Source organism: Silene latifolia, chromosome X (assembly GCF_048544455.1).
Source record: "Silene latifolia isolate original U9 population chromosome X, ASM4854445v1, whole genome shotgun sequence".
In the NCBI taxonomy this organism is placed as follows: Eukaryota; Viridiplantae; Streptophyta; class Magnoliopsida; order Caryophyllales; family Caryophyllaceae; genus Silene; species Silene latifolia.
In genome coordinates this window covers 13,073,344-13,099,246 of record NC_133537.1, presented here as the reverse complement: position 1 = coordinate 13,099,246, position 25,903 = coordinate 13,073,344, and the positions used below count along the sequence as shown (strand labels likewise).

The following is a 25,903-nucleotide window of genomic DNA, read 5'->3' as shown; positions in this document are numbered from 1 at the left end:
ATATCACGTATAAAATAGAATAATCAACATAATAATGCAAAAAAGCTTGATTTATTATGTTCAAAATATTATTTTTAGTATAAAATATTAAGAATGTTAGAGCAAGTACAATGGTGTAGCTTAGGGACTTGTTTGCAATTTCCTAAAATTGCAAGCTAGTTGCTACACCATTGGAGAAGGTTTTGTAAATTAGTTTGGCTTAAACTAGTAGCTTCATCAAGCTACTTGCTTAGATGGGTCCACTTACCAAACAACCAATAGAAAATTAGCTTCAATAATTTTTTATTTATTCTTATTATTTGATTTACAATTTTTTATGTTTAGGAAAAAAATAATTTTCTAATAAACCATTGGAATAGTTTACTAGCTTAGAATGATATTAGCTTAAAGGGATGAGGTGGAATTGTCAAGCTAGTTGATTGTTGCTTACCATTATACTTGCTCTTATGTATAGATCATCAAAGTGGGAAGTAGTTTAAATCTCAGGGCACCAAAATGAAATTATGCAAACCTCAGGGCACTAAAGTGGAATTAGACCAAACTCAGGGCATCAAAGTGAAAATAATCCTTGAATATATCATAACGGTCTAGGCGTCTAGCCTCCAACAAACTTAACAGTCACAACAACCGCTATCTTGCATTACCTGTTTACCACATATCCAATATTACTCTATCACTCAATTTTCAACAACACAACAAATCAAATTCTACAAAACAAAATCATTTCAATGTAATGTGGGTATTTCAATCTCCCCAAATCATTCAATCTTCAATATTTTTTCCATCAATTATACCTAAATTCAACCCGAAAATTTGCAGTTTTTCACGGCAAAAGAACAGCATTTCTGTACGTTCTTCAATCAGCACTGTAAATGATAGCAGTAAAAACCCGGTAATTCAATCGCTTTGTCAAAAGGGTAATCTTAAAGAAGCCCTTAATGTTCTATCTTTAGAATTATACCCGACACAGCGAAGTTACGAGCTTTTAATCCGTTGTTGTTCGCTCCGAAAAGCGGTTTCTGAGGCTGTTGTTGTTCATCGTCATCTTGTCGATAATGGGTTTGGTGAAGATTCGTTTTTGGGGACTAAATTGATTGATATGTATTCGGAATTAGGGTGTATTGAGTATGCGCGCCAAGTGTTTGATGGAATGACTAGGAGAAGTATTTATGTTTGGAACGCTATTTTACGCGCTTTGGTACTGGCGGGGTATGGGGTTGAGGCGTTGAGTATTTATAGGGAGATGAATAGGATTAGAGCGCCTTGTGATAGGTTTACTTATACGTATGCGCTTAAGGCTTGTGTGGTTTCGGAATCAGTTAGTTTGTTGTTGGAGAAAGGGAAGGAGATTCATGGGCGGATTTTGCGTGATGGGTATGAGACGCATGTTCATATTATGACGACTTTGCTTGATATGTATGCTAGGTATGGGGATGTAACGTATGCTAGCCGTGTGTTTTATGCAATGCAGGAGAAAAATGTTGTTTCTTGGAGTGCTATGATTGCTTGTTATGCTAAGAATGGGATGCCGTTTGAGGCTTTGAATCTTTTCCATGAGATGATTGATGGCGTTAGTGACTTCTCGCCTAATTCAGTGACTATGGTTAATGTGGTTCAAGCGTGTTCTGCACTTGCTGCACTGAACCTAGGCAAGATGTTGCACTGTTATATTCTGAGACATAATTTGAATTCAATATTGCCGGTTAGCAGCGCACTTGTGACAGCATATGCAAGATGTGGGAAACTCGATTTAGCTCAAAAGGTGTTTGATCAGATGGATAAAAGGGATGTCGTTTCCTGGAATTCATTGATTTCAAGCTATGGGATTCATGGTCTTGGACATCAAGCTGTTCAGGTTTTTGAGGAAATGATTAGTCAGGGTATTAAACCAACTCCTATATCTTTTGTAAGCGTATTAGGTGCTTGCAGCCATGCCGGGCTTATTGATGTTGGTAAAAGGTTGTTTGACTCTATGTCTAAACAACATGGGATTTCTCCTAGTGTCGAACACTATGCATGTATGGTGGATCTTCTAGGCCGAGCTAATAAATTGGATGAAGCAGCTAAAATCATATACGATATGCGAGATGAACCTGGGCCTGAGGTTTGGGGTTCTCTCCTTGGCTCGTGTAGGATACATTGTAATGTCGAGCTTGCAGAGAGAGCAAGTTCTCAACTTTTTGATCTGGAACCTACAAATGCCGGGAATTATGCTTTGTTGGCTTATATTTACTCAGAAGCGAAGATGTGGGACCAGGTGAAAAGAGTGAAGAAGCTTTTAGAAGCACGAGGACTTCAGAAAGTCTCCGGCCAAAGTTGGATTGAAGTCAGAAGAAAGATTTACGCTTTCATGTCAGTTGATGAGCTTAACCCTAAGATTGAGCAACTTCATGCTTTGTTGGTTGAGCTTTCCGGGGAAGTGAAGCAACTCGGCTATATCCCACAGACGAAAGTCGTTCTCTACGACCTTGAGGAGGAGGAAAAGGAGAGGATTCTCTTGGGACATAGCGAAAAACTTGCAGTTGCCTTTGGTCTCATAAATACGAAAAAGGGTGAGACTATTAGGATCACTAACAACTTGAGGTTATGTGAAGATTGTCATACAATGACCAAGTTCATCACCAAATTCGCCGGGAGAGATATTATGGTTCGCGATGTTAATCGCATACACCATTTTCATGATGGTGTTTGTTCTTGTAAAGATTACTGGTAGCTTCTGTAAAATTGTCTTCATTTGTTATACCTTAAAAGTCCTAACAACATAAAGACTTCTTACCTTAACCAAGAGAAGTTTTAGTTGTATAATGTGACCACACAATCTACTGCATTACTCTTTGCACTGAAGAGAAAGTATGATAAAAAAGAATGGAAGAATGACAAAACAGAAATAAGTAGACTAGCAAATGGGCCATATTGAGTACAGGTCGTGTTGAAACCTTCGGCAACAGGCTTATATAGGTTGATGCAGAAGACCTGCCCACAAGGCACAAGCAAGTGAGAGTCTATTCTAAGACGAATTGGTGATAGTAGTAGTCCACTAGCTTATAAACTAGTCTCTTAACTCTAAATCTATATGACAATGGCCCAAAACACACATGGGAAGTGACCTCACATGTCGAGTAAAGGTCAAATTGATTCGGTTCATTTTGAAGGTAGTCATTTTTCTGAGATTAGTCTATTGATATGCAAAGTTCGGCTTATATACGAATTGAATCGGGTCAATATTTAATTTTGAGTCTAGTCGAGTTTAAGGACGAAGAAGGATTTGGCCGGGAGCCTGGAAGTTTTATTAGTAGTATATCTATCATTCCCTCCAATATTTTTGTAGATTATGCAAGTTATTGTTCAAACGAAATATTATACTTAAACAAGTAAAGATTCTTTCAACCAAGTCTGGGTGGTGTAGTCGGTTATCACGCTAGTCTCACACACTAGAGGTCCCCGGTTCGAACCCGGGCTCAGACATTTTCAGTTTTTGTTTTTTAGTCACACTAGTTGAGAATTGAGATCTCATTTGTGAGGGTTAAATTAATTGAGCTTGTAAAAATTTTAAAATAATTTTACATAAATGAGTTGTAATTATAATAGTATGTTGTAATGTACTGATTATAATATTAGTAAAATTTAAAAAATGTTTTTAGACCTTACGCTAGTTGAGATCCCATTTGTGAGGGTTAAATTAATTGAGCTTGTAAAAATTTAAAATATTTACATAAATGAGTTGTAGTTATAATAGTATGTTGTAATGTACTGATTATAATATTAATAAAAAAAAAAAAAAAGGTTTATTATTCAAATGATTTTTAGATTAAGTTATTTTTGTTTGAACCTATTTTTATTATTAAAAATAATGATTAGCTGAATATTATGTAATAACATACTCTAATATAGAGTCAATACTCTGTTATTATAAACCGCGTATTGACCTTATAACGTAAACATATATAAACAGTATACAACACATCTAGAAGGAAGATTTACAAACAATTAAAAATACTATTTACCCCTATATTCTCTTTTCTTTTATTTTTAATAAGAAAAATTAGAATTATTGATTCTTAGTCCTTATCCTTTATTAAGAATAACTCATATAAATAAGGATTAGTTAACTTAAAAAAAAAAAAAAAAAAAAAAAAAAAAAAAAAAAAAAAAAGCACAATTTATATTAGAAAAAAAAAAAGCAAATAAAATTGAAACCTTATCAACTCCAACCACCAACTTAAAAAAGAACAAATTAGTATACTACAGGTATTGAAATTAAGCGTGAATAATGGCAATGTTAAGCCTATTTTTAGTTGCATTTGATTTTATTGTAATATTTTATTTGGTGGATGCAACCTTTAATCAATAAATTAAAAGCCATAATTTTAATATGGCCCACCATATTTGTCAATCAATTGAACGAGAAAATTGTGATCAACTCTTATTCTTTTAGTTTAGTGGAGATTGTTATAATGGGGTGCCACGACGAGAGTTTAAAAAATAAAGACCACTCGATCTATCGATCCTTATCAACCACTCACAATTAGGTACTCCCTAAACTAATTTTTGTTGTTGAGAAATGTCATAAAATGCGGGTAAGTAAAGTTATTTAAATAACTCTCAAAAATTATAAACTTAATTAACACAAAACACTCTTTACTAATCCACCTGTTAAAACTTCTACCTTTATAAAAACGTTTTTAGAAATATCGTGTGTTTTGAAAGGAAAAAATTAGTGTGAAAAACATGTCTTTTTTTATGTGTATAACATTCAGTTAAGTCTGAATTCGAGCCACGTACGATCATTAGGGCAGTAAAGCTCTCTTTCATGCGTTTGAACATCAATGCATTCCTTTGGCTTGAACTTAAGACCTCGGGGTATGTTAGAACAACTTCTTACCAATTAATTTAAGTACTCAAGTGCTGTATTTTCATTTAAAACACTAAATAATACGAGTATCTATTAAATGGAAGACGATTTTGCCTTTAAAAATAGGAGACAAGAGAACCAGCAATAATTGCAACAATTTACTCTCAAAGGTGAAATTTTGCGGTTAAAATTGAGCGAAATTCATAGTAATCTAGAAATTCAAACCGTATTTTTAGGCTAAATGAGATTATTTAACAAATTAATTGGAGTTTTGGAGTTGGTTTCAAACTATTCGGGGCCAATAAGCTCACATCATCATTTGTATTTTTTTTCCCGGTTTTTAGACAAAGCCAACTTAAACTAACAGTTTTACATTGTTTCCAAACAATAAAATAGATGTAACTTTCATAAATGGCTCCTTATCAATTGCCCAGAATTGCTATAATTTTTTTTACTTTTTTTTTTTTTTTTTTTTTTTTACAAAACAAGCTATGAAGCCTTGAAGACAATCAACGGCTTTCTTCTTACTAAGGCCCTGTTCTTTTGGGATCAAAACGGATCCGATCTGAATCGAATCAACTTATAGGATCTCAATCGAATCAATCAACTTATAAGATCTCGAATCGAACTTATAGAATCAATCGAATCAACTTATTGGATCCGAATCGAATCGAACTTATAGGATCTGAACTGAACTTATAGGATCTGAACTGAACTTACACGATTCGAATTTAAATTAACTTAAATTAATTTAACTTAAATATTATTATTATTATTATTATTATTATTATTATTATTATTATTATTATTATTATCATCATTGTTCTTGTTCTTGTTCTTGTTGTTATTTTTATTTTTATTAATTTCTTTTAATTTTTTTTTATAAAACCGCAACTTTTATTATTATTATTATTATTATAAACGTAAACTTTTATTGAGATTAAACAAAAAATTTACAAGAAATTAGTGGGCAACCAAGAGGGAACACTGGTAAGAAAATATAGTCTAAAACACAAGGTAAGATAATAACATTTTTCCGCTTTATATACATTGTTTTGTTCATACACTATACTACGGTTACATTCACATTACGATAAAAAATAATGAGAAGGCTGATAATTTTGTTTTAAAAATAATAATGTATTTATGTATCGAATAATAATGTCAAATATTTTTGCGTCGCTTTTTAAAAATAATACTCTGTATATAGTTTTTCTAAACTAAATTTATAAGATCTGAACTGAACTTATAGGATCTGAACTGAACTGAACTTATAGAATCTTAACTGAACTGAACTTATAGGATCTGAACTGAACTTATAGGATCTGAACTGAACTCAACTTATAAGATCTGAACTGAATTGAAGTTATAGGATCTGAACTGAATTTATAAGATCTGATTTGAACTGAACTGAACTTATAGGATCTGAAGTGAACTTAAGTTAAATGACTTTAAGTCCAAAAAAACAGGGCCTAAAGTGGCCTAGGCCCGAGTAACTTTTGTATGTTGTGCCCATTGTAATTTGTAAGCCACATGTTTAACAAGTGGTTTCCAATTTCCATGGTAGAATTTTGAGCTACCAAAAACAAATGCTTCCTCTATATCTAGGGATGTCAATTCGCCCGCATTCGATTGAAATCCGATCCACCCGATCCTAAAAGATGGATGAAAACCCGACTTAAATGGATGATGGATGGATGACGGATAAAATGGATGACGAATGACGGATGGGTTGGATGAAGAAATTTCACCCGCCATCCATCCATCACCCGATTTTATTACTTTCATTTAATGTTTTTTTTACATATAACACATTATTAAGATATAAAATATTCATATTTTCATATTTCATACTCTCAATATAGATATTTTGTAAACTTGCCAACTAGAAAGTTAAACTAAAATAATAATCTAAATTTATTTTTGTAGAGTAAAAAATCATCATTTTTTTAACTTGAAACGTATAAATACACAACACCCGTTTATCACCCGATCCACCCGTTTTATCCATGGATGATGGATGATATGTTTCACGGATAACAGGCGGGTTGAATGAGATTTTAAAAGGACGGATGGATGACGGATGAGGCTTCACCCGACCCGAACCCGATCCATTGACATCTCTACCTGTATCTTTTAAATTGCACAAAAGGAGACAAGTCGCCAGTTAAGGTAATGACTTTGTCTAAAATAGAAGAAAAAATACAATTGTTAACGTGGATTTATCGACTCCAAATAGTTTAAAATCAACCCTAAAACTCCAATTAATTTGTCAAAATAACCTTATTTAGGCAAAAAATTAAATTCAAACACCTCTAAAAACAATTATTTTGGATAACGGGAATTATTTATGATCCAAAGTCTAAAATTTTACTTTACAACAACATTGAGCCTATCACCGTTATTAAGTTAAGAGAGATCAAGTAGCTCTTGATGAGCTGTAAATTTTTGAAATTAACTTGATAGATAGTATTACGTAGACTCCTATTTTATCGGCGCACGGCGCACCTGATATCAGTGTAATCCAGGGCCCTCAACTCAGTGTCCCTTTTGTTTCTCTACGTGGTCTCACAGGACGCACACATGGACATATCTCTCTAAATCTGTCTTTCTCTCTCCTTTTTTTCTCTCTCTAAAATTCGGTGTTCTTCCTCATCAAAATCACCTCGCGTTGATCGGAGTTTCGTCTCCAATGGCGTCGCTTCTCGAATCTGGTTGGCAGGTTATTTGTTTTCCTTTCTCTCTCTCTATAAATATTGGCATTGTTGTATTTTTTGATTTTCCAGTTTGTCGCTAAACCTACTTAGTTATATGATTAGTTCCTTGATCGAATTGAAACAATTAATTGCTCTCCTCTATTTGTTTGATTTGATTCTTTATTGTTTTTTTTTTGTTATTAAATGATGCTTCATGCAAGATCATGATATAATTGTTGTATATTGGCGTAGTATTAATTATCGGTTCCGGTCACATTTGCGCTAGTGGTTGTCTCGGCCTAATCTCGCTAAATGCCGTCAATATTGTGTCAAAATGCGGTTGCTGTCACTTGTGACCTTCAAAACCTTTATAACTCGATTGTGTATCGGTAATGCGGCGGATATTTAAAACTATGCATACCGGAGTGTATATTATATTCATGTTCGGAGTTGTCTCGAATGGCGTCGCTATCCACATTGTTGTATTTTTTTTAGTTTGTTGCTCAACCTAATCATCGATATGATTAGTTTGTTGATGAATTGAAGTGATTTGATGCTGGATTTTATTTGGTTCTTTTGTGCTTGGTTTCTAATGGTTGGATTTCTACCGTATGATTTATGAAAGCATTAGTGTAATTTAATGATTCTACATGCAAGATCATGGTATAATTGTCACATACCGGAAATAGTGGTTGTCTCAGCCTAATCTCGCGAAATGCGGCAAATATCGCTTCAAAATGTGGTTGCAGTGACCTCCAAAACCTTGATAACTAGGTCATGTATTAGTGTTGCGGCCGATATTTTTAAACTATGCATACCAGAGTGTATATACATTTTCTATTCATGTTATCTTGAATGCTTTGGTACTATGCAATAGGAAATTAGGAATGGGCCTTTTTATTTAGTCCATTGTTATATCACGAAGGCGAGAGAATAACGAATTCTTGGGTCGGGACGGATGTACTAGTCTCTGGGCAAGCTGTTTGTTAAGGAATTTATGAGGAACTTGGTAGGTTGGTCTCAATGTGAAAAAAATGTGAGGTTAAGGTCCTCTTTCCTATAGATCGTCTAGGATATGACCTATGCTACTTTGACACTTTATTTAGCCATCGTGTATGACATGCCAAAGTGTGACACGACACCGTGTCACGACCGATTTGTATGGCAAGTCAGAGTAACATAGGTTAACGACGACTTGCCATCGCTTCTTTTGGAGGGAATCCTTTTCACTAATCAAGATTTTGACGAACGGAGTTCATGTTTTGGAAATTCATTTCACAGTAAGGATTTTCGCCTTTATTAGTGAGGCTGGTCTGAGAGTTGGTTGGTTTAAGTTAGACAAAGTGGACAACAAAAGTCTAACATGCCTAGTGTCAAACTCTGTGGGCTTATTTAAGCGGAACATGGTCAACTCTAACAGAATTTAAATGTGCGGACTGTCACACCTAGCCACCTAAGCCTTGCGAATTTTCAACATATTTTGAAAACAATAAATCACTGTATTGGCGATAAAAGGGGTATTCATACCTAGATTTCAGAAAGGGTTGCAAGAGTTCTTCAAATTTGAAAACAGATACTCAGAATCGGATTGTGCTTCAAAGGTATATAAAGGGAAATAATTGAGGCATGGGAAATGGAAGAAGAATGAGAGAGGTAGACTGTGTGAATTAAGAGGTTGTGTCGTGGTGACTTGTGAGCAAGACACAACCTCCTTCTGTCTTCTCTGAGGTAGCCGTTGAAGTCGATTGATGCATTATATTTCTGTATAAGTGCACTGCAAACATCAGGGAAAGCTTGGATCTCAATGTCCAGTGATACTTATTTCTCTGTATCGTACACATCATTTGCAACATGCAATATGTTTCAGTTTGATCTGTTTTTTTTCTTTTCTATCATTGTTAATGGAGGTGTTCGTTATCTTTTTTCTAATTTGATTCATATCTAACCCTACTTTTTTCTCGTATTGCAGTACTTGATCAGCAATTTCAGTGACTTCCAGTTATCGTGTATTGGAAGTTTCATCCTTCACGAAAGTGTTTTTTTCCTATCAGGACTCCCTTTCATACTCCTGGAGAGGCTAGGATATTTTAGCAAGTACAAGATTCAGGTTCCAATGATTCATGTTTTTTTGGTCATGGAATAGGCTTGCTTGACTTTGAAGTGTCTTTATGCATATAGATATTTCATTTCACTGATTATCGTGTAGATTTAGTTCTTGCTTGGCTTCTTAGTCATTTCATGAGCTCTTCATCTTCTTAGTATAATTACTATATGGAATATTGGAATGTCTGTCACTTTGGTGGACTCGTTAATGATTTTTTGGCCATGTGTTAATCACCTGTATCGGGTCCTAGAAAAAAAATGTTGATTGGAATAGGTAAATAGGTAGGGGACTAGGGGTCATTGCCTCCTTGTTTTTGTTGTTGAAATGATTTATTTGATATCTGAAGTTGGCAGTGAACTATAGAATGTATATGACCAATTCCAAGTTGCTTCTTCTTACTTTTAAAAAGGCGCACATGGGGATGAGGTGAAGAGTCCTTAATGCGCAACTGAGGCATGTCTAATGGGCTGATGCGCCTGATTGGAAAAAGTCACCATCGTTACAATTTCTAGACGAGGCATGCACACCTATTGTCTCGTTGCGTCTCCTTGTGCAAATGTTTTACTCTGCGGCGTCTTCTATCTTCCACAATACATAATAAACAGCATAAACTGCCAAATTATATCAAGAATGTGGCCTATCAAGACCAAATTTGGTGTTTGAGTTGCATTAGTTAGATATCAATAATGTCAGAAAGCCATGCACACTGTCATGAATATAGTTACTCAATCGAATTATGTTTCTTTTCAGGCTAAAGTAAACACTCTTGAGGCACAAGGGAAATGCATAACGCGCTTGTTGTTGTACCATTTTTGTGTTAATTTGCCAGTGATGCTGTTGTCTTATCCTGTCTTCAGATCTATGGGGATGCGTAGTAGTCTTCCACTTCCGTCCTGGTATTTTCAGGTCCTTCGTGTATTTTTTGCCTTTTTTTCATAGGCATACTGATACGTAACTTACTGCCAAATTTTTTGTCATGGCATGTGAAATAATTAAAAGTCTGACCTTTGCCGTTTACATTTTCCAGGAAAGAAGTGGTGTCTCAGATAATATTTTATTTCATCCTTGAAGATTTTGTCTTTTATTGGGGTCACAGGATACTACATACAAAGTGGTTATACCAGCATGTCCATAGCATCCACCATGAGTGAGGAGCCGAATATTATTATTTTTCTTACCATTATTTAGGCTCATGCTTGTTTTTCCGCTAAGCTGCTATTTTACGTTCTGACATGCAGGTACGCAACACCATTTGGTCTGACTTCAGAATATGCTCACCCCGCTGAAATACTATTCCTTGGCTTTGCTACAATTGTTGGGCCTGCCATCACAGGTCCCCATTTGTTTACTCTCTGGCTTTGGATGGTTGTTAGAGTCCTCGAGACTGTCGAGGCACATTGTGGATATCACTTTCCTTGGAGCCCGTCAAATTTCCTTCCTTTATATGGAGGGTGGGTCTATGAAATTGCTCTCCAAATTTAACCATCTCACTTATTAGAAGCTCTCTCTGATATTCTGTCATTTTCTTTTTCTTCTTATGTAGTTCTGACTTTCACGACTATCATCACCGGTTATTGTATACGAAGTCTGGGAACTACTCATCAACATTCGTATATATGGACTGGTAAGCATATACAGCTAACATCTCTTTGATTTGTTCAGTTTTCTAACTTTGAACTTGATGGTTAGAATAGTATTGAATGATAGTGGTGCAAACTTTGAGACTTTTCTCGCGTGGGTCGAATCAACCTAGAAAGCGTGGATATTATTCTTTAAATTTTACGACGATTTTCGAAATTCGTGAGATTGTGTGTCAAAACCTTGTTAATAGGGGGTCAACATTCCTTAAAATGACTATCTGGTGTCCACAACCCATTTCAACGATTTAGAATGCAGTATATAACTTGTTTCGTCAATATCCGAAGCAACTTGAAAATTACTCTTAAGGTCTCTAATTCAAACCATTTGCCCAATTCAAATTTTTTATATAGTATAACTAGTATAGAGCCCGTGTAATGCATGCACGGTATATATAAATTTTTCCTTTTCTAATTACTCGTATTATTTATAGGGTTTTAAATTGACAAATCATTAAGTTTTCATATTTTTCATCCTTAAATTTTAATTTGAAGGAAAAAAAATTCAAACAATAAAACTAATCAATCGAATTGAATAGTGTTATAAAATGTGTCTTTTAATGAAACTTTTTAGCACAAAACTAATGATATTATTTAATAAATTTTATTAATAACATACTCCCCCCCCCCCCCCCCCCCCTTATTAATAACATACTCCCCCCCAGGGCAGGCTGATCTAAAAAGTTTCCCTCCAGAAAGCATCTTCTCAAATAAGGAAGATAATTACAATTAAGTCTATTTACGGAAACTAACATACACCTTGTTTCATCAACACTCGACCCAACTTGAAAATTACTCTCAAAGATTACTCTCAGGCCTTGTTCTTTAGGACTTAAAGTTACTCCCTTTAAGTTTAATTCGGCTCCTATGACTTAAGGTAAGTTTAGTTCAGCTCTTATAAGTTCAGTTCAGGAAAGTAGAAAGTAGTAGGAAGTATAGAAAGTAGCCTTGTGGCTCATTTTAGTTCAGCTTAGCTCTATTCAGCTTAGTTTAGCTCTATTCAGTTCTATTAAGAGCTTCATTCAGTTCAGCTGAAAAGTTCAAGAACTGAAGAACTCTGCCCAATTCATACCCATTTTTGTATATGTTTAACTCCTATAAGTTCAGCTCATTCACTTCAGTTCAACTCCTTTAAGTTCAACTCAGCTCCTATAAGTTAAGTTCAGTTCAGCAAAATTAAGTCCAAAAGAACGGGGCCTTAATATCTCTTAAAAACCGTGGATATAGCAGTCTTTAAAATCAGTAATTTTTGACGATTTTATGTAATCGGAGAGATTTTTGTCAAAAGCCGTGTCAAAAGGGCTAATATTCCATAAAATGATTGAAGTATTCACATCCCTCTATCCCTAATATTGTAGTGTCTTCCTATCCCTAATATTCTACTGTCCTATCTCTAATATTGTAATTTGACCAAAAAAAAACATTTCTCTTAAATGACTTAAAATGGAGTATAAACACGTTTCTTCTATATAGGATACAACTTGAAAATTTCTCTTAAGGTCTCTATATGCCTCTATTTCAAACCATCTGACCAATTTGTCAGTCTCTTGACATTTTTATAAAGTATGGACTATGGAGTATCTGTGGTGCGAAATTTCGAAATATTAAATTTTGGGATTAGTCGACCTTAAAACCGTAGATAATAGCCTTTATAATCGATATTTTCTGATGATTCGACATTGGTGGATTTTTGGTCAAAATCAGTTCAATAGGGGTAATTGTAACGAAGTCTCGTCAAATTCCAGTGGATTTTGACGATTTTTGAAACTAGTCATTTTTTTTTGAAATTTTGTCAATTGTGCCAAGTTTCCTTAAAATGACTATTACAACACCCCTCGGAAATGACGTACAATGTAGTATATAGCGTGTTTCGTCTTTTCCCAATACGATATATCAGTACTCTTATGGCCCTCCATGGCCTCCAGATGTCGTTACTACAAACCATATGGCCCTTTTCTTACCTTAAAACATTTTTATACGATAGTGAGTGATTGTGGTGTGATTTTCGGGAGTTTTGACATGGAGGTCCAATCAAACTAAAAACCGTGGATAATAGCCACCAAAATCGATAATTTCTGACGATATTTCGAAGCTGGTGATATTTTTTGTCATAATCATATCTATAGGACATGAGATTTCTTAAAATGACTATTTGGTATTTTGGAGTCCAGAGTCCTATTAAACGAGTCATAATGAATTTTACTGCTTGTTTCATCTATATCCAACATAACTTGAAAATTACTCAAAGGTCTCTTAATGTCTCTATTTCAAACCGTATGCCAATTTATTTGTGTAACATTTTTATATAGTATGAAGTGATTCTGGTGCGAATTTAAAACCGTGGATACTAATCTTTAAAATTGGTAATTTCGACGACTCTTCAAAACTTGTGAGAATTTTTGGTGTACGTATGTCATAAATTGCATCTCTTTTGATTGTTTCTCAATTGTGTGGATGGTGTAGAAGATTATATGTAATTAAACTTGGCGAATAGGATTATTGAATAATCGTATATTATGGAGCCCTATTGGATGCCCTGACGGTTTCAAATGAATGTTCATGTGAATCGACCCTTAAATCATTTTGGGACTAAAGCTCTAATGTTGTTGTGGTAGCTTGTGTGTTTTACCACACATCCTCACCCAATGGAATTTGATGAGACTTCGTTACAATTACTGTTTTGTGAATTTCTGAAATGTTGTTTTAAATGAGTTTGATGCTCTTAGTCTAATTGAACTTGTCATAGATCATTATCCTTTTAACCCAGTTGGCTAACGAAGACCGACTCAGTATCGAAAATTCAGATAAAAAACCCCCACCCGAACCATAAACCATGCGCCCACACATATAACATTGTCAAACTTTGTGATTCATACTTGCACTTGCTTAAACCACCACCATCTTATGCAGGATATTCGGCACTGACACAGGATACAGAAAACTAAAGGCGCTGAAGATTGCTGAAGCCGAAGCCGAAGCCGAGGGCAAACAGATGTAGATTACCCATATACGGTATCATTTTTGGTGTATCCTCCTCTAATGTCAATCCAATTCCTTTGACTACTCTTCTTTGTGTATGTTCCATTACCTTTTTTGTTGAGGTGTATAGGTGGCTAAACCGCTTTGTGCTCCACATTCCTTCCAAGTATATGAAGAAGTCTCAACTTTTTGGTTGTTAGATATTCAATTCTGTATGGTGCTAGTATCATTATTATTCATTTCTTTGGGTTATTTGTGTGTACGTGAGCCACAGCGCATCACATGCGTGTTGTGAAGTGTTAGGTCCTAAGGCGCGTCAAAGGCATGACCAGAGTCCCCTCTGACCTCTATCACCATGTTGAAAGTGAGGCGGATCTTATCTTGATAAGATCCCAGGTCCTCCGGGGGCGATTATTAGTTGGTGTTGACAACCTCCAAATGGATGGAATTTCCCAGAATTTTAGTGGGATTCATTCGGTGTAAAAACATTTCCGGGGATCAGTATTAAAATCATTGATGACAATTCCTAGTTTAGTTGCCGGAGGCAGTCCTAAAACATCATATTTTAAGGCTGTAATTCACGCCAATATAGCTTCAAGATTGTCGAGTTGAAATCATTTGAAAATTGTCAAAAAATGTCGAATTGTTTTTGGATATGCTTATAACAATTGTTCCAATATGATAAAATAATGTGGATAAAAGAGTCGTTTTTCACATTTACCATAATAAAGGCAGATTGGATAAAGTCGTCATCAGGCGGTTACACTATGCACCCAAAGCGGAACAAAAGTAGTCATCGGGCGTATATGGGAGTGTGCTAACCTCCTCAAGTTATTTAAAGACAGTCGCCCAAAGTAATCCTAAAATGCCGAATTTAAAGGCTATAATTCAAGCTCAAAGCAGCTTCTTTGAGTGATTTGCTGTAATCACTTGAAATAGTCAGCATAAAAATTCCTTTCATAATTCATAGCATCATACTTTCAATGAGAAGAATACAACCCTTGGAAGATCGGCGAAAAATGATTTGATACCCGCTACAGGTAAGGCCGCAGTTTTGACTCCTAGAGTCCTACTGTTTGATATTTTGGCGGCTTTGCCATGTGAAACTGGGAGTTAAGACTCAGGAAGCATCAAAATCTATCATGTACGTTACCTTGTGTTGAGGCGCCGTTGAATGTTGATTAGTTTCTACATTCTACGGGAGGGCTCTCCAACCAATATCACGACGATAAAACCCTTCTGGCCATTTAACACTCTCAACCGCTTGGTAGGCCCTGTCCCTTGCCTCTTGAAGGTCATCTCCCTTGGCAGTAACCCCAAGAACTCGACCCCCAACCGCAACCAAATTTCCTTCGGAGTCCAATGCAGTACCCGCATGGAATATTTTGACAGATGGAGCAGCTTTTTCTGCTTCTTCTATGTTGGAAATGACAGTTCCCTTCTTATAACTTCCAGGATATCCATCACTTGCCATGACCACCACCATCGCAGATCCTCGAGACCAATCTAATGATACTCCTTTAAGTTTACCTGTAGAAGCAGCTAAGAGGAGTTGAACCAAATCTGACTCCAACCGCATCATCAAAACCTGCATTGTACAAGGCCATAACGAAAATATTAATATTAATACAATTGGAATAACCGCAATGAAAATCCAGGTTATCATCAACAATGGTTCTAACAAACAGTTCAATTGAGTCGGGTGCGCTATTATAGTCTCACTGAGTCAGTATGAGTTCAGGTTGTTTTTGGGTCAGTGCTTACGGATCAGGTCTCACTTCTAGTCATTTTTAGTCATTTCGAGTTGGCTCAATTTGGGTTGGGTTTAGGAAGGTCAGTTGGGTCGGGTCAGTTTGGCCAGATCTAAATTCAACAGCCCATTCTACTGAGTACTCCTTAGTCCTTTCTACTGAAATGGTTAACGCAAGAACTCATTTACATCAAGTTGGGTCATTTGCCATGTTGGCAGATAAAAGGAGAACTGACCTGGCATTCAGGATCTCCAAACCGGACATTATACTCAATAAGTTTCGGTAATCCGGATTTCTTTTCAATCATAAGCCCAGCATATAGCACCCCGACAAACTTGCAACCTTCCGCTGCCATCCCCTGGACAGTGGGAATAATTATGGATTTCATCACTAAATTCTCAAGCTCTTTTGTCAAAACAGGGGCTGGTGAGTAAGCACCCATTCCTCCTGTGTTGGGCCCCGTGTCACCGTCCCCAACACGTTTATGATCCTGAGCAGATTCTAAAGGTACCGCATTCTCGCCATCTACCAAGGCAAAAAAGGAAGCTTCCTCTCCTTCCAAGAATTCTTCAACAATAATACGGCTACCTGCCATACCGAAAACACTATTTACAAGCATTGAATCAACAGCTTCATAAGCCTCATCCACTGACATAGCAACAACAACTCCTTTCCCAGCAGCTAAACCATCAGCCTTAACGACAATAGGCGCTCCTTGATCACTGATATACTGTTTGGCAGCAGTTGCATCGGTAAAAGTTTGATACTGCATCAAGTTAACATGATCGGTTGAGAACACCCAGAGAAGAAGTGTATGTAAATTGAATCACAGTGTAGTATCTCAGAGAAGAAAATGTATGAACTAATCACAAACAAAAGAAAATGTAAAAGCTACACTTAAGTGTATTAGAAAACAAGGCGTAAACGACATCTTTCTAGTATCAGTTGCAGATTTGCCGACTGCTGTGGAGCATTTTATTTTCAAAGAAATTTGGTATTCCATTTTAGTAACTATCTAACCCCTTCTCTCGTCACTGACAGCATCCTTTTAGGCACTACTTCAGTTCCAATCGTTGGCATAAGAGTTTTCTATGAGATTGGGTCCCCAACTTGCTTAGATCAGATCACTGTAACACTAAATTTGCAATAAAAATTAATGCCAACCTTAGCTGTGGGAATGCCATACTTGTAACACAAGTTTTTCATGAAATCTTTGGAGCCCTCCAGAGCAGCGGCTTCTGATGAAGGGCCAAAAGTTGGAATACCAGCCTTTGCAAGGTCATTTGCAAGACCAGAAACAAGCGGCCCCTCTGGTCCCACCACAACCAATCCAATTCCTTGCTTCTGACAGAAAGAGATGACAGCGGAACTGTCAGAAGGGTCAATGTCTTGAAGGCAAATTGCATCTCCTGAACTGGAAATCCCCACGTTGCCAGGTGCACAATAGACGGTACTAGAGGATGGTGATCGTTGCAAGACATAGCAAAGTGCATGTTCTCTCCCTCCTCCACCGATGACCAACACACTCACCTTCTCTTCTACAATGCCATTAAGATAAGCAGTCGGTAAATAACAACCAGAGAAAAGTAACGAATTAAAGTTCAAAACAAAAACTAGTGATTACATAAACAAGGATACAGGTAGATAATTACAGTGACATTATCAAGAGAACGATCTGAACAAAAAAATCAAATGGCAAGTTTGATGCTTGGATTATTTTGTTTTGCTTCGTTAGCAAAACAGTGATACCAAAGTACAGATAGGATAAACAATTGTTAAAAAAACACAAACCTTCGCTAACCCCATCATTGGCAATGCACGAGACAACAAACGACTCCCGTCCACCTCCATTCCTTCCGCCCATCATCCAACTATCCAAACCAGAATACCGCTCTCCTCCGACACCAAAACCACCACCAATCCAAGCATCGCTTTCGATGCTAAAACTTCTACCATTGTTTTTCTTCATCGAATAACACATCGACAAGTTACTAAACCCACAAGACACTTTAAATCCACTGGATTTCATCCTAGGTCCAAACATCATAATCTTTTCTCTTGAAACTTGCTTCCATGAATAACAACGTCCAATATAAACCTCAGAACAAAACATTGGAGCTACCAATGACGCCATTTCTCCTCAATAATCTCCCAACTGCAGCAAATAATATGAAACAATTCAGCTTTTTAACTCAAGAAATACCGCGAGACTGTGTACAGTGCACAACGACCTTACAATGTTGCATACCTCATTTGTCGCTACTATTAAATCAGATGCAGAAGGTATTATAAAGTCGTAGTCAGTCTTACATGATAATTTACTCATTTTCATACCACTTAACAGCTAATTAACGCCTTTCAATCCTCAAAATTATCAAAATAATTGGAAGAAAGTATTATACCTCCACTCCTCTAGTCTCCAAAGGTAATACAACCGACTCAAATCTAACTGAGCTTATATGCTAATTTCCGATTTACATTGTAATTTTTTGAGCTCAACATATATGTAAAAAAACCTCGGAAACTTTACATCAAAGCTCATCAACTTTACAACAAAGCTAAAAAACTTTATAACAAAGCTCGAAAACATAAAACCAGTTGTACGTACAACCGATAGTATAATCATCAACCTGATAAATTAACGGCGCAAATTAATGTACATCAAATATTAGTTTAATTTTCCAATTATCAATTCATATAATCACAATTTGAGCATATATTAGCAAAATGCAAATTATTCAGCAACAATAAGAATTTAAGTAAACGATGAATATGTTGAAGAAAATTGCAATTAAATTAAATACACAAACTGAATGACATAAAATTAAGATAAAATTACTTAAAATTACCAGAAAATGAACTGAAAATGATGTTGAGGAAGTGACGTCGGTAGTTCCACGCGCCGCCGCCGACGATGGAGAGAAGACAATAGAGAGAGAAAGAGATTGTTTGTACGTAGAACTGGGTTGGGCCTACAAGTTTTTGTTGTAGTATTTCTAGTTCAATAAAAAGCCCAATTACTATTTGGATGGTAATGAGACATTCTCATGTAAGACGGATTTACGGTAAGACGAGTTAAAAGGGGGCTCGATACGTTTATTCACTCATAGTCATTTTTGTCCTCTTTCCTTAGTGGGTTAGTCGGATTTCCTTCCCTTTTTCTTTTATTTGTATGCGAGATTGTGTGTTTTGTGTGGTCTAAATTCAATTGCATGTGAGGTTGTGTTTTGTGTGACCATAAGGGTAATATATTACTGACGAGGTTTTCTGGATTTCCGGGTCTCGGAACAAAAATGTCTGTAAATCACACGAATAGTTCATCGCGCCAGATCAAACGGCCACACAAATTTTGAGAAACAACAGAAGTCATTTATGCGTGCCGGTAGCGATAAATCAGTTATTGATAAAAATCAAATACTCCATAAAAATGGATTAAGGCTTGTTATTTAGGGCAAATCGAATAGGGTAACTCTTGAAACGACCTCATACATGTGGTAGAAAAACAGATAAAAAAATGACTCAGTACGACCTCCCGAACGACTCAAATTGAAGTATAATACGGAGTACATGGTTATCGGGATTTTAGGATCCCGGAACAAAAATGTCCCTAAATTAAAAGGAAGGTTCCTGGGATAAGATAAAGCGGGCACAAAAATTTTGAGAAGCAACAGAAGTTATTTGAGGATCCCGCGTGCCGATATACGATAAATCAGTCTCGGGTGAAAATCGAATTATCGTTAAAAATGGATGAAGAGTTTAAGACTTGTATTTGAGGTTGAAATCGAATAGAGAATGAATGATAATAGCCGCTCCAAAGGACCGTTGCAATATACTCAATTGATCTTGTTTCCTTCCTTGTGTAAATATAGCTGTTAGACAATTGTTTCCGTAAATAAGCTATATTAGTTGCTGTATAAATAGCTAAACCCATTCTTTTGTAATGACAGAATAACATTAATACAATTCTTATTACGATACTTTGGTTTTTCTAATATGGTATCAGGTTCACAGGTTAATTAACCTAATTTTTTTCGATCCACAAAAAATCGCCTCCAAATTCAGCCGTGTTCATCATCCTCAATGACGAACACAGACACCACAATTGTCGAAACCAAATCCCATTCCTCATACTCGATAGTTCCGGTCGAAAATCCGGGCACAAAAATTACCCATGTCGAATTCAATGGTAAAAACTACGATGATTGGTCCCGTTGTTTCCGTCTTGCTCTTCTTGCAAAAGGGAAACTCGACTACATAGATGGCACGATTTCCAAACCCGATGACACCGACCCCGACTTCAAGGCGTGGCGTTCAGCGAATGCTCTCGTCTCGGCGTGGATATTCAATACGATCGATTCAGATCTCCGCACTTCCATTACTCTGCAAGACGACGCGACACTCCTTTGGACCGACATCAAACAACGCTTTACAGTGGTAAACGATGCTTATATCTTTCAATTAGAAAATGATATTAATGCTTGTAAACAGGGCCCGACGGAATCAGTGATGCATTACTACGGCCGTATCAAGAAACTTTGGGACGATCTTATTGCAAATGACGGGTTCCCTCTCTGTTCATGCTCTCCCTGCTCTTGTAATCTGATTACTCTTATGGGTCGTCATCGAGACAAGAAACGGGTACGTTCTTTTCTGATTCTATGGCAAACTCACAAAAAACAGTAGCTCGGACCGTCTCAATGGTACGTTTTCTTATTCTATTTGGATTATCGACACGGGTGCTTCGCACCACATGTCGGGTTGTTTGTCTAATTTTTCTAATATTCGTACTATCGCTCCGTTATCTGTTGGTCTCCCGAATGGAGCTCGTACCACTGTGACAAAGTGTGGTGATATATTGTTGTCTCCTCGCCTCATATTACGTGATGCATTATATGGACCGGACTTACAATGCCATCTTATTTCCGTTTCAAGCTTACTTCTCGACAATTCATTAACTATACAATTTCCCCATAATTTGTGCTTAATTGAGGACCATTCCTCGAAGATAGTGATTGGTGCGGGTGAGCAACGCGAGGGACTATATTTTTTAAAAGATGTTCGGCAATTCGAGGCTAAAGCTTTCACGGTGGGTTCGATCGATGATAATGAGCTTTGGCACCGAAGGTTAGGGCATCCTTCTACCGACATTAATCGTTTTATTTCTTTTCTGCATAATAAAAATACTCATAACAATTCTGTTTTTCATAGTAAGTCCTGTGACATTTGTCTCCGGGCTAAGCAAACTCGTTCTCCGTTTCCCGTAAGCACAAGTAATGCTACTGCTATTTTTGATCTTATTCACTGCGATCTTTGGGGTCAATACTCCGAAAATGGCTCTCGTGGATCCCGTTATTTTTTAACCATTGTTGACGATTATTCTCGATCCACTTGGGTTTATCTTCTTCGCGATAAAAGTGAAGCCCGACAAAAGCTTTTAAATTTTTTCGCCATGGTCGAACGACAATTTAGCAAGAAAATTAAAAGTTTACGTTCCGACAATGGCACGAAATTTACTTGTTTAAATCCTTTTTTCAATGAAAATGGTATTATCTTTCAAACCTCCAATGTTGACACTCCTCAACAAAATGGACGGGTTGAAAGAAAACACCGTCACATTTTAAATGTAGCACGAGCTTTTCTTTTTCAAGCTTTTAAATTAATAGTGATATAGTGGGACACATGAGATGTATTTAATGTGATAATTCATATAAAATTAGGAAAAAAGTAAATTATTGAGTTCTCTGAAATGGTAAGTATAAAATGGAATGAATTGTATTTTATAAAAAGTTCAAATAGTAAAAAATAAAAGGTGTTTTAGAATTCATATGCAAAAGGAGTAATTTTGTGAGAGTAATATGGCATTTTGCTAAATTGATTGTTTATATTGTTTGGAATCCACGATACTTTTTGATTTGTTATGTATGCATGGGCTTTGTATGAAAAAGACTCTTGTGATAATAAACTAAGAAGGATAATGCCAAAATTTTGAAGTAAAAAAAATTGGGAAATGATGTGGTAAACTAATTGATACATGATGTGTTAATAGACCACTCATATCGTAAATTTTTTTATGTAGTAATACGCGTATCGGTTTTGCTACACCATATAAAATATCTTGGGTTCGCCTCTGCTTGTAATTGATCGAACAAATCCGCTACCAATGGGATGGGGTAGCGGTTCCTCACCGTCAGCTTGTTCAGAGCCCGGTAGTCGATACACAATCTCAGACTACCGTCCTGTTTCTTCTGGAAGAGCACAGGGGCTCCATAGGGAGCTTTGGAAGGTCGTATCGACCCCGAGCGAATCAGACCGTCTAGCTGTCTTCGTAGTTCGGGAGGCGCCATCCGATATGGCCCTCGAGCAGGAGGTCTTGTGCCCGGGAGTAATTCAATTTGATGGTGTACCGAACGTCGGGGTGACAGACTCATAGGTAGCTGATCAGGCTTCAAGTCCTTGTTGTCCTCTAGCACCAAAAACATTGTTAAACCAAAAACATTACTCCTAATCCATCTCTCAATTACTCATATATTGAACATATTGAGCTGCACTTAATTACCAATAATCAATTCAAACAAACTCAAGAAAAAGACCGTCTGAACAACTAATGAAAATGTACAAATGCTAAGCCAAAATTTGTTTGATTCCTGAATTCTAAAGACATATGTAGCATATATAAAGAGAACTAGTGTTAACCCGTGCAAATTGCACGGATTTGCTTTGAAAATTGCGATATAAAACATGTATATTCAAATAGCCATATTCATCACAGATTCCGTAAATATAATATCTTAGTGAGTTATAAGAGTTTACATAGTATAATCGCCCAAGAATATAATTGTTGGGGTTTTTTCGAGTTTAGAAATAAACTGAACATTTGCAGAGCTTTTTATTTTTTTTACTTCGTGTGTGTTGCTTCGCGTATTTATGTCTTTGCTCCTTCAATTAATGTGTACAATTTTATAGGGTTAATAGATAAAATCAAGCAATATTTGAAACCAAAATTTAAAAACAAAATTAAAATTAACAAATATATTTTGAAACAGGCTCACTAATAATTAATGGGTAGCCTCCCCTCTCCACTATCCTATATGGTTTTCCATGACAGTTAATTAGGAAGCAATTGGCAGTTTGAGTTTCACATGTTTATTTGTATTTTATCCTGTTCTTAAATTGGGAATCCAAGGTGAAAGTTTGGTGACAACATTGATTTGTTATCAATCAGTGTATTTTTTTATACGTTATTGTTATTGTAATTTATTGTAATTTTATTATTATTGTAGTAAAAATTTGGATTGTATTTGTATCAATTAGTGTATTGGTGTAACATAAATTATTCATTATTCCTAAATCGTTATTTAGAAGTAATATTTACGTACAAACCATTTACGTACAAACCATAAACGTAAACATTTACGTACAAAACACGAACATAAGACAGTTTTTCATTAATTAATTCCTTAATCTTTGTTGTGGGTCCCATGCTTAATGTTTTTAAAAAAAAAAAAAAAACTGAATGTTGTGACGTGGCTGCACAGATTTGCACGAAATGTTTCTGTATTTATATAGATAAGATTTTAGGTTACCTGAACTATGTCATACTTTCTTTTATGACAAAAACAGGACTATATGACATGTCGAAAAAACTGGGAATCACCAACTCTTTTTTACATTTATTTCTATCAATGTTTTTTTTATTTCAGATTTCATGATCAGTCACTTTTCTAACATTCAATCTGCTTTCCATGACCTCTCCCTTCTTGTCTTTCCTCCCTCAATCCCTTTATCCATCTCCCACCACCCCTGACCATACTTCCCCCCTTCCCCATTCCTCTCAATACGGATGATCTAACATGGAAATTTTAGTGTTTACACCCATGTTAAATCATAAGAGAAACTTCTGAAACAATGCCTGTTTCACAAGTTAGATACACCTCAGTACACAAACATAAACAGAATGATACCATACTTCCCTCTGTCATCCACTACAAAACTATCGAAAGGGAAACAGTAGAGATAAATTGCCTAGATTAGTATTGAAATAACCTAGCCGACATCACCTACTGATTAACACAAAGTACATTATGAAACCAAGCAGCAGATATTTGCACTTTATCCACTATGTAGAACCAGTCATTTTACATAAGACACAAGATATAAAAGGACATGCTTCTTAGTTCTTAGACTGCTACCCCAGCCATGACCTTCGACTAGAAAGGATATCCTCCAACAACACAGTATACATCTTATATGACACATTACTAAACTTGTTATTGAGGTCAAATACACACCTCAATATATTTTCTGCTCATAGATCGAGACTCACCGGGTATCGAGTTGGTATAACTCAGGTTATAGAAAAACTAAGAAAGAAAAATACATCTTTGACGTAGCGAATCGAGTACACAACACCAATATTTTCAGCCATAGCCGAAACAGAAAGATTGTTCAAAACACCATAATTACAAGCCTTAATTGCCTACAAAATCCTCCAACTATCGTCACCTTCTCTCTCTCCCTCTCAAACTGTGCAAAACTAAACTCTATCATACCTTACCCCGTATCCACTTCCCCATCTCCAACCCTCTCCTCCTCCCTCATATGGGCAATCACTAAACCTAATGCAAACCGCAGTTGACAAAATCAACGAAGATTAACATTTATCTTTAAAGTAGATGCACCTTGATAGATAACTATGACAGGTGTCGAAGATAAGCAAACATGGCCTCCATCCCTGCTTTATCACCCTGGTGAACACAAAGCTGTATCTCTGAAACAGTTATAACAAATCTCGTGAAAACCCTAATTCGACCCAACACAGCACAATAGAGAGAGAGGGAATGCCAAAATACCTGGTTATTTTCCGCCACCATCATCAGAATCATCATCGTCCTTAGAAAATAGAAAGGAGATCAATAATGGAGCGATTGAAAGAATAAGCAAGATGGTGAGTAGAAAGAGGAGTAAACAAATTTAAAAAAGAAAGGACAGGATCATAATTATCAATGATTAATGATCCTAAAGGTCACATATAATGTCAGACTACTGACTAACCTTGTTCACATATAATGTCAAGACTCATTTTCACATCAATAGCTATGTCATCTTTCTAAAGGTTCCTGAAACAAAGGGCATGCGCATGCCTCTTGAAGTTATTACGGAGTTCTTTGCTCTCGGTGCCAACAACATTACTGACTAATTTATCGGCTATTCTTGTATTTTGATCGATGCAGGCATTTTTTTCTGGTAATTCTTCTGTTCATACAGCTGTTCATTTGGCACAACTACTATATGATAGAGAGAAGCATGTTTTGTTTGTGAAACCGGAAACGAGGCGATGTGGAAGGCAATTTGTTTCCTGGTAACAGAACATATATCTTTATGAAACTGCAAAATTTTCTGAAGAGTCATGAGATTTGTGTCTTTGCATGTAAAGACTGTGATGCTCAAAAACTCGTTTCCTGGTTAAACCAGTACAAAAACTGCAGTATTTTGCGCGAAAGGCGTATCCTTGTCCAGGATTTTGTTTACATATGGGAACCAAGACGCTTCGCTATTGTTCTTTCTACAATGACCGAAATTTGAGTCCTGAGTTTTATTAAATTGTACTCCGTATACGTTTGCTCCTGAAATGTGGTTTTAGGACAAAAAATGCAAGTGAGTTGCGAGCCAAGTTTCATACCTCTAATATAATTTGAACAGTGGTACAGGTCATGTTAAGGCCATTTTGGGCGTTTTTTCACTTTAGATAATGTGAAAGAGCAATACCCTAAAATATACCCGTAAACAAATGTATGCGTTCTTGTTGGAATGACCCAAAAGAAATATTATACGACATGCTGTAACACGGGCAGTTGATTGCGAGATTGAAATACTCTTTATTAGAG

The 25,903-nt window shown here is 36.2% G+C and overlaps 3 protein-coding genes, 1 long non-coding RNA gene and 1 other non-coding gene across 5 annotated transcripts; 3 read left to right on the top strand and 2 right to left on the bottom strand.

Moving 5' to 3' along the window:
- Nucleotides 1-445: 445 nt before the first annotated feature.
- Nucleotides 446-2,844, top strand: LOC141622922 (pentatricopeptide repeat-containing protein CRR2, chloroplastic-like). The gene has a single exon (XM_074438947.1). The coding sequence runs from the start codon at nt 734-736 to the stop codon at nt 2,711-2,713; it is 1,980 nt and encodes a 659-aa protein (XP_074295048.1). The 5' UTR covers nt 446-733; the 3' UTR covers nt 2,714-2,844.
- A 547-nt stretch (nt 2,845-3,391) lies between these two features.
- Nucleotides 3,392-3,465, top strand: TRNAV-CAC (transfer RNA valine (anticodon CAC)). The gene has a single exon. It is a non-coding gene; the product is annotated as a tRNA-Val (tRNA).
- Nucleotides 3,466-7,398: 3,933 nt separating this feature from the next.
- On the top strand, nt 7,399-14,504 carry LOC141622920 (methylsterol monooxygenase 2-2-like). Its single transcript, XM_074438946.1, has 7 exons — nt 7,399-7,574; nt 9,518-9,655; nt 10,403-10,548; nt 10,680-10,799; nt 10,891-11,103; nt 11,196-11,276; nt 14,200-14,504. The coding sequence occupies exons 1-7, from the start codon at nt 7,545-7,547 to the stop codon at nt 14,285-14,287; spliced, it is 816 nt and encodes a 271-aa protein (XP_074295047.1). The 5' UTR covers nt 7,399-7,544; the 3' UTR covers nt 14,288-14,504.
- A 423-nt stretch (nt 14,505-14,927) lies between these two features.
- Nucleotides 14,928-19,070, bottom strand: LOC141622919 (phosphoribosylamine--glycine ligase-like). Its single transcript, XM_074438945.1, has 5 exons — nt 18,869-19,070; nt 17,811-18,174; nt 17,184-17,557; nt 16,255-16,785; nt 14,928-15,856 (listed from the first exon to the last, which is right to left on the bottom strand). The coding sequence occupies exons 2-5, from the start codon at nt 18,151-18,153 to the stop codon at nt 15,464-15,466; spliced, it is 1,641 nt and encodes a 546-aa protein (XP_074295046.1). The 5' UTR covers nt 18,154-18,174; nt 18,869-19,070; the 3' UTR covers nt 14,928-15,463.
- A 2,941-nt stretch (nt 19,071-22,011) lies between these two features.
- LOC141622921 (uncharacterized) lies at nt 22,012-25,209 on the bottom strand. The gene is made up of 4 exons (XR_012533142.1): nt 25,071-25,209; nt 24,869-24,908; nt 24,698-24,786; nt 22,012-22,482 (listed from the first exon to the last, which is right to left on the bottom strand). It is a non-coding gene; the product is annotated as an uncharacterized LOC141622921 (long non-coding RNA).
- Nucleotides 25,210-25,903: the final 694 nt, after the last annotated feature.